At 37.8% G+C, this 9,505-nt stretch overlaps 1 protein-coding gene across 4 annotated transcripts; it reads right to left on the minus strand.

The window, feature by feature from the left end:
* Positions 1-2,514: 2,514 nt before the first annotated feature.
* Positions 2,515-8,507, minus strand: LOC107216830 (ATP-binding cassette sub-family G member 1). Of its 4 annotated transcripts, none has more exons than XM_015654130.2 (11): positions 7,494-8,499; positions 5,327-5,643; positions 4,957-5,130; positions 4,678-4,888; positions 4,482-4,595; positions 4,237-4,388; positions 4,003-4,171; positions 3,799-3,899; positions 3,574-3,729; positions 3,010-3,128; positions 2,515-2,759 (listed from the first exon to the last, which is right to left on the minus strand). In XM_015654130.2, exons 1-11 carry the CDS (start codon positions 7,645-7,647, stop codon positions 2,531-2,533), a joined length of 1,896 nt encoding a protein of 631 aa, XP_015509616.1. In that variant the 5' UTR covers positions 7,648-8,499; the 3' UTR covers positions 2,515-2,530. The 4 variants fall into 4 exon arrangements, 3 of the variants coding, with proteins under 3 accessions (XP_015509616.1, XP_046587210.1, XP_046587209.1); XR_006902810.1 differs by lacking the exon at positions 2,515-2,759 and adding an exon at positions 3,212-3,460 and having other exon boundaries at positions 7,494-8,507; XM_046731254.1 differs by lacking the exon at positions 3,010-3,128 and having other exon boundaries at positions 7,494-8,502.
* Positions 8,508-9,505: the final 998 nt, after the last annotated feature.

Consider the following 9,505-nt stretch of genomic DNA (forward strand, 5'->3'; position numbering starts at 1 on the left):
GTTAAGTGATTAAAAAAATCGATTTCTGTAGATAATAATTTTTTCCACTTTTCAATATACTTGATACTTTACTGCTACACCACGTGTAATCTAAAAACAACTCAAAAAATTCATATATATACTCGAACAAGTTGAATTTTATTATTATACAATATAATTTTGTTATTCCAATATCGAATCATAGACAAAAAGAACACGATACATGTAATTTTGGTTGAATTAACTGAATGTGTCAGTCGAAATTTTGATTAGTATGTATGTATTTTGTCATTGATTCAGGTTTTATAAAAAAAAATGACACTAATCGCGATCGCTTGTTTGTTTATTGCAATCCTTTTTTACGTAAGTAATATAAGACTAATGCAATATTGCGAAACTTGAAGATAACAAAAAAATCTAAATGACTTTTCTAATATCCAGATTATTCATAAAATTCCTGTGTTCGGAGTATGTTTCGATTTTTCGAGTCATCCTTAAATTATGTGTCATCAAACGCACAAATATACCGACAAGTGAACGAACTCCATTCTAAAGAATTTTACAAATTATCTGATCAAAAACGTCTTTCATACTTTTTTTTTCATTACATATTTTTACTTTTACTTCTTGGCAAATTTTGGTAGATGTTCATCTCTTTTATAAAAACCGAAGTGCGCAAGATCGTAATAAAAAGACAGGTGGTTACAATTAGTGTCATCTATTTTATAATATCTGATTCGATGAAAACATAAACACATTTTTTAATTAAAGGTCCGACAGAAATATCTAACACACATCCACGGCTATTATACCGTAGAAGGTTAACGATGCGAACGTCTGTCGCCAGCAGATAGGCAATCGACGTTACATCTGGGTACAAGATTTCACTTCGATTGCCTATTTGCCGGCGAAGCATTGTTAGCATCAACCATATATGATTTTCGCCTGAGTTTTAAAGATCAAAACAACTAAATGGTTCCTACCTATACATATAGTTTGTAAGTACCTATAAAATACTTTTTTTCAAATATAATCTTTAAAAGTAAAAACAATCAGTAGAAAAATAATTCTGAGGGTCTGGAAATTTTCTTACAAACAATTTGGTTTGTTTTTTTTTTATTTCTTACCAACCAAATTGATCTCAACAATAAGAAGTTTTTCTGTGACAAAAAATTTTAAAGCTTAGTTTACCAAAATTGTTTGGTCTGATTTATAAACAATGATTGTAATGGAGAAAAAAAATGCTAAGGTATTCTTGAGACAAAACCGTTAGGATTTATAAAAAAAATATAAAACAGTGTTGAGTTATTGTTGAAAAGCTATGACAAAGGTTTTTTAATTCGTTTCCTTGCAAGCAGCGGTGGTATGGTTGTTATTACAGCAAAAAGTTAGGGATACGAATATTAAGAACTCTAATTGACAAAGAGATTGCAATTTGTTTCATTCAATTCTAATTATTAGATCGAGTTTCTGAAAAAAATTGAGCAAGGAGGGGCCAGCTAAAATCGAAATATAGAGAAAACATTTTTTCCGGCATGAAATTTTTCTTCCTACAAGTTCCAATACATAGACCTATACCTATTTATTGTCCAAGAACATACAAATTGTTACTTTATTCAAAAATATTAAAAAATAATTATAATAATAAGTACTTTTTTAATCAAGTTCTAAATTAAAAATTGCTAAATGAGGAGCGTCACGACTTGGGGCGGGGAATCAGAAACTATGATATTTTTGTGACGTAATTTAATGATCACCCCTGATGATTTTGCATTAAGGAAATAATCGGAAAGTCGAGAAGTAAAGTATCTCGGTGAACTAAATTTCTCGCGTAAAATTAAACTCTGGACAAAATTTCCCCTCCGCACAAATCTTTCCAAATAGAATCTCCCCTTCATAAAATATCCCCGGACGATTCTCCTTTTTTTAAATCTCCAGGATAATAAATAATAAATAAAGTAAAATAAATAAATAGATATAAATGAATAGCCGGGAACCATGTCCGGGGGAATTTTGCAATAGGGTAATTTTTCTGGGAGGGAATTAGGTCACGTAGATATTGTCCAAGAAATTAAATCTGGGGAGAATCAACCCAAGAGGGTTCAGTCCCAGACCCGAGAAGTAGGATCGAATAAATGTAGATACGATTAAAATATCAGTTTGATGTTCATTTTCAAGTTATTGGTTTGAAAGATAGAGACGAAGTGTACGGTTTAAGAAGTAAGTGAGTTAGTGATTTGGAATTAGCAGAATGAAACGAGGATGGGTGCAGTAAGCAAACTACAAGATCAGGGTTCTGGGAATGAGAGAATAAAGTCAGGCGCGCACAGCCCATATAAAAGATTGTTCAGTCTAATGAAACGAATTAAGAGGCTTCCAGGTATGAGAGACGCTACGCCATCATCCCTGTTAGCCAAGCCATCCATTCATTTACTGCCTGTAAAGTCACTAGACATATTTCAGATGGTCATGGTTTTTTTTTTCTTCTCCTTTTTTTTGTCAATTAATAAAAACTATATATTCGAAATGCAAATATTTAGTTTATGAGATTTTATTTCGTAGCACGATACAATTTCCAGCGAAGTAATCCATAAACGGATATGTGCAGTGCGAAGATCCATATAGTCAGAGCTAGAGCCAGAACGTAAAATGGTGCTGTAGGCATGCCTAAGTTCGAGAGAATTTTTGCCGGTAAACGAATAGGACAAAAAACCTCCGAACAGGGCAAATTTTTACGGGAATTCCCATACAACGCCTGAAGAACTCCCTCAAAAGCGTATCTGCAATACCAACCCACGGTTCACGTTAAGGTATCGAGAGGAAATTATTTGAATTATTCATACGAAATTATGAAGAATATCCCAATATGCCACTAACAATAAGCCTCCGAAACTCTGTGTCTTCGGTTTTGAAAGTTTTACTATTATATTTTGGAAATTAAACATCGTTGCACTTCCCAGAGTTAGCGCGCCTGCTGTAGAAAGAGCAGTCTACTTGGTTAAAGCTATTGACGCAACAAATAATACAAACCGGAAGTAGCTGATGCTACAAATAGGCCGAAGATATGCCGAAACTTCTCCAAGTCTAAGGAAAAATCCGGCAAATAAAAACATCGGGATGTTCAAAGCTGGTACAACAAAAACGCCCACCTGAAATAAACACGATTGGTTGAATAATATGAAACGATTATCAACTTTTCCCACAGTAAATTTGTAGACCATAAATTCATTACAAATTGTTAACCGTCCAACAGCAGTATACTGGTATCAAAGGTAGGTGTATGCTGAAGATTCTTAACCGTAAACGTTACGGTCGTATAAACTGCTAGTACAGCTTAGCTGAACCTCTATTTCAAATTTGGCTTCTCGATTCTTCTAGTTATGACCCTGATTAACGTCAATTGAGACCTTCGCGGCTGTCTGAGCACCAGCGACGCTGATACAGTGTGAAATAACACTTTTAACCCACGTATTGTAAACTTCTGCGGTACAAACACGGGGACTATCATAAATGGTCTTCAGTCGGAGTGTAAGAATCGTGATACGTTCATCCCAATAGTTTTTAATCAAAATATTATCGAAGATATTGATGTACCTGTGAGCCGCAAGCAGCTCCAGCAGCAATGCCAAAAGACTGAGCGAGCATCGTCAACAGAACACAGATGAGCCAGACACGCCATATCCGGTCCAATTCAAGGGGCTGCCCCGTTAGCCAGTAGGCAAAGATGAGAAAGCAGGTTGGACAGAGAACCTAGAGACCACAAAATAATTATTCATTGAAGTAAGAAAGTCTAGAAAAGTACTTTTTGACTCATCCCACCTGCACTTGAATATCTGCTAGAACTTTTGCCATATAGTACGATTGCAACGAGTACCAGTTGTTCATGTGTTCTCGGAGAAATACTGCAGCTTCGATTGGAACTGCAGAAAAGATGATGCGAGTGACAGTGATTTCGTCACGTTCGCAACGTGTCGCAATCGAGAAACTGAAAATTGCTAATCGTGAAGATAACTGCAAACTTACACATCTGTACAGCTGGCATGGCGTTACCGAAGAATAGAAACAACAGAGAAGTAAAAATGCAAGCGTTGTTGCTTTGAAATCTGGCTGCGTTGCTTCCAAAGTCATAGAATACAATGCCAACCAGAAGTCCGACCATCAGATGAGCAACGATTCTGAGTTTTGTCAACATCTGCAGGGTAACGTAAAATGATGTAACTTTTAAACTTATAAATGATGTTAGTTCGATCGCCTTACATTGTCTCTTTGTATACAGATCATCGCTCTTTTGAAAAGGATGAGGAATTGTTTGCAGTGTGACACTGGATAAGTTCTTATCCGCGAAATTTCGTCCTTCTCCTTGTTAAAATAACCTGGCGGTGGCCTGGAACCGTTCGATGTTTGGTGCTCTGCAAAATTAATAGAGGAAGTAAGGTGAAAACTTTGAAGAATATCGACGTAGATGACTTGGAATTGGTGATTTTTGGTCTGACTATACTTACTAAGTTGAGGACCGCGAGTAGATTCCAGTTGTAGTCTGGCTGCCTCGTATTTTTCGTTGCTCACGTCCCGCAATCTCTTCAAATTTTCCTTTGGTGTCGAAACTACATCCAGTACTGCATGGAAGCAAAACAATCAAGTCCGTGATTCGGATGAAAGTTACTAAACAAGGTCAAGCCAAGACAAAAAGTCTCTTACCGAATTCGGCCAGGTTACAGAGCTGAGGACAAACGTGACCAGCCTTTGCAAAGCTGTCGAGAATTTGGTCTCGCGGTCCGCAGTACATTATTTGTCCTCGAGACAAGACGACGATGTCATCGAACAAGGATATCATGTGACTGCCAGGCTGGTGAACAGTGCAAACCACAGTCCGACCTGCCTCGGCAAGTGAGTGCAGCAGGGCAATCACCTGTGGCGACAAAGTCACAACTTCCATTACTGAACCTATGATTGCCTGCATCATTCGGAAAAACGAACCTGGCCTGATGCTGCACTATCTAATCCGCTCGTAGGCTCATCTAACAGCATTACGGGTGGGTTAGTTATCAACTCTATTCCAATAGACAGTCTTTTTCGTTCACCACCGCTGAGATTACCTGCAGCTGTATCTAAACTCGACAGAAGTCCCAGCTTGCTAGCAATATCGATTACCTGTAAGGGAACGTAAAATTGTTGTGAAATTCATTGAGGCTTACTAAAACCGGTCATACATTGCAATTTCCCCACCTTACAATGCTGGCACTGCGCAATAAAACATGTTTCAGCTACCACAGAGTTGTGAAAGCGTTTAGAATACTCGGACTTTGTTTTTGATCCTTATTCGTGGTATGAAATTCAGTCTTCTTACCGCACGTCTTCTAAGGTGATCCGTATGAGAAGATCCGAGTTTCAGGTCAGCAGCGATTTGGAGAGTCTCACGTACTGTAAGCAGGGGCAATAGTGCAAAATCCTGGGGTATGTAGCAGACCTGTCTTCGGAAGGCTTCCCTGTTTCTCTCGACGCCATTAATGGTAATCGTCCCCTTGAGTTTAGAGGCTCGCAGGCCGGAAATTATACTCAAGAGCGTAGTCTTCCCAGCACCTGAAGGCCCGATGATGGCGGTTAAACGACCAGGTCGAAAATGTCCGGCCACTGAGCAAAGAATTTGTTTCTGCTTCTGAGTACCTGTTAAGAATAGAAAAGAAAAATTACCAAAACGATGTGGTGAATCGAAACCACAGCTGCTATATAAGTTTCTTCTTCGCGGTTTACCGGTGACAAAAATATTATTCAAATTCATATCACGTCTTGTTATCCATATTCATTTCTGTTACATGAGACAGTCGCGGCTTGTCTGTCGTTTTTGGCGATTTTTGGTGCTCACTTGTTGACTAATGATATTATTGTTGGATCGGACACTGTGTTTTTATTATTATGGATATATTTAATAGATGATATATGATTGCATTAAATGACATCAGTCAGATTCGCTAGGCATAGTTGACGAAAGTGGCATAGAAGAAAAATACAAATGTAGTCTAATATTCAACGTTGACAATGGAAGAATGATTTATTGCGTCTTAGAAATGCAATAACATGTCACAGATTCTACAATACATGGTTGCAAGGCCATCCACTTTTCTGATGCTTAATTCACTCATCCTGCGAAGCCTTGAACTGAGCCTACCGGCTGTTTCAGGAAGTATCAAGTATTCGAAACTTTGGATCATTACGAAATTTGTTCATGACAGCTCTCGTAAATGAATATGAAATATTTATTGTAACTGTACAGAATTGCTTCAATTTACTAGTGTTGGTTTACTAGTTTTTACTCGATATAAAGATTGCATAATTCAATACTTTGTAGCATCTTGTTATTCTTAATAAGTAAAAGTTACTACGTTTGTCATCATAATCGCAGTACATACGTATAGTTGTAATCGAGACTATATGTAAACAAATCTAATATTCTTCACAGTCAACGTAAACACGTGACACGACTTGATGTTTGTAAGCAAATGCGTACGCATAATTTTTCCTAGCAATTCTTGAAACAAATCTGATGTTTATGTTAAAATATCTCCATCGCTGTAGCAATGCCGTACCCAGCTTTTTCACATCTTCTTGACTTTAAGTGAACTACGTCTTCTTGAGCTGAAACTATCCATTTGACAAAGTATCAAGATCGCAGTTGGTGTAATTGCCTTCGTCGTTACATGGTTGATTTAGCCAAACGTGCATTTGAGCTGAGTTCAATGAGTTAGCAACTTTCGTGTTTTTGAATTTGGTTATCGATTTATGATATGAAAATTAACCTACATAATTTTATCGAATTTTATCAAACAGTTTCGAAGAGAATCAACAAATTTACGAAGACTTTGTCCTTGGTATATGAAATAGTACTAGTAATTAACTATTTATGATAAATTCAATGGCGGTATTGATTTTGCTGGCTAAAAAATGTTTACGGGTCGATTGCAATCATTTTGATGTAGTGATGTGAGAGTCACATTTGAATGCTATTATATCGCACGAGCAGAAATATTTTGTGGGGCACAACATTCTTGAAGTGGTGCAACCGGTTTCTTCTACTACGGTGTACAAAATCGTCTAAGTTTTGCTGTAAATATCGATCACAGTTTTTCATGTTTATGATTAACTTGAATCATTTAAAAGCAGAGAAAAAATCGATTTACTGTTTTCATTCTCGAGCTATTCGATAATTGTCATTTTCATTACCGACATTTCCGACTTCCTCGGTAACTGCAGCATCGCCTTATCGCTGTATTAAAAAAGTCTGGCCAAGCGTAGATAAATCTGAAAAGTTCTTATCATACCGCAATGTATTGAAGCGTTCTACATGACAGTCAAAGCAACTGTGTGTTTACGGTGGGAGAATCGATCTTTGTTAACTTTTGATGCACGAATCATCGCACTTCCAATACACGGAGAGATTTGTATACCCATACTCGTATACGTTGGTGAGAAAATTGGGATCGTGAAAAATTGAAATACAATCGAATAAGAAGACTTGCCTGTGTCGCAGTCAACCGCGTAGCTCAAATTAGCGAATTCGATGACAAGTCTGGAGGTCGCGGGGTTGCCGGCCTCAATATCCAGCAATTTGCTGTCTTCATCGAGCCGCAGAATCGTACAGGTACCACCTTCTATCAGCTGTATGGAGTTCATGATGATCGATGATCCTGATTTTCTTGGTTCCCGCGTTAGCCGGTTGTCATCCTTTTTGAACCGAGCCTCGGAGCCTTCGTACCGTATTCGGTCTAATCTTTTTATCAAATTTATCAACGAGTTGTCACTTCGAGTTGATCGAAAAGTTTCTGATTACACGAATAGCTCCACGTGACGTCGATGACCGAAAGATCTTTCGCACTTGGACTGTTATACTATCGCGGATTTCACTGTCCACCGCACTCCTCTACAGTGATACGCACACACGGTTTGTCTTGGACGCAGTGCAGAGAGCGACGGTTACACGGCTATCCAGACACGATGAGTCCAATTTTCTAGTGACCCGTTTCGCCGACAGTGGGGGGAGATAGGCCTTGCTTCATTCGGTCTCAGTTCAGCATCGAATAATTTCTTAAGCTCCGGTATCCTGACCAACGGATCGACTGGACACCAGGCCGATTTTCAGCTCGATGAACTTCTGCTGGATTACTCATCTCCGACCGTTGAGAAGCGCGAAAGGAAAGTCTCGCTGTACGGTCTGTCAGCCATGGAGAAGTATTATTCGCGTGGGAGTGAAATCGGGTTCGAAGTGACTTTCACGATGCGTGAAGCATCGAACGACTAATCACACATCCTTTAAACGGAACTAGAACCACCCTTGCCAAAGAATATTCTCCTTTCACTCTGTGAGGCTTATGGAAAATAAGTAAAACTAGTCAAATTCTTAGTTCACGTTTCAAGTGAACGAAATAATGTGGTGTATTGGGATTAGTGTACGTTCATTACAACAAGAAAAGTACTTTGTTATAATATAACCAACGGTACGATGTGCTTAATCGTGGCGTAGTGAAAGCTCGGCATGCTCTGGTCTTTGCTTTCGCGCCGTAGAGAAATCCGCTCTAAGTTGCGTTACGCCACCTGGCGCCTAACGACAGAACTATGACAAATAACACATTTTGATTGTGGTCCGAATCTAGAAGTTTTCCCTTGTAAACGAATTTATACTGTAATAAGAATTTTTTCCTATGCATACTTAGTCAATATTCAATTCGATTTCAGATTCCCTGCTTCGCCTCGTAATGAAGATATTTATTTTGCAGTACATATAGCGGAAATTCTTGGTTACTGATGCACAGAATCGAGCAAATCTTGTTTCCTTATCTATTGCACAAAAAATAAAGCAACTGTTGATCTTTAACATATTCTTTTTCGGTGGCAATGGAAACTCGAAAGAAATATCCAGCAGCGTAAGAATCAGTAATTCGGTAACCAAAACTAAAGTTCTTGGAACAACTGGAATATCAGAATGATAAATCCAATTTTGATCTCACGTGCACATTAAACGAATTTTGAAGCTTACCAAGGATTGTGTTAAACAGTGATTAGTTCAAATGTAGATGATTAATGAGTAAGAATTTCTTCTCTGCATGCACGATGTAAGGAGACTGTAGTGTGTAGATGTTATGTTTACCCTTTTTGAATCCTTTGCTTCCGATGAGAAGCCCGTAATCAAATCATTAATCTACGAGAGAATTTTTGTTGAAAGATGTAAATTTGAAAAACTGGTGAATTTGAAGAATTCAGTAGATGCTTAATATCGGACGGCGTTTATCGTGTAAAAAAAGATTTATATTAACCTTGACCTCAACAGGCCTCGGATTGTAATTTTTCAGTTCGTCTGATAATAAGTACGCTTGTTCTGAGAATTCTTTTGCACTTTGATACCATTTCACATTAGTTTTATTGGTTGTCTCAGCACTTTGATATTTTTTGTTCCTCATGATTATTCAAGTTTACATGGCTATACATTAGACGCATGAAAACTTACTAGATTCTATTTCTAATAGTCATTGATTTG

This window comes from Neodiprion lecontei, chromosome 2 (assembly GCF_021901455.1).
Source record: "Neodiprion lecontei isolate iyNeoLeco1 chromosome 2, iyNeoLeco1.1, whole genome shotgun sequence".
Lineage (NCBI taxonomy): Eukaryota > Metazoa > Arthropoda > Insecta > Hymenoptera > Diprionidae > Neodiprion > Neodiprion lecontei.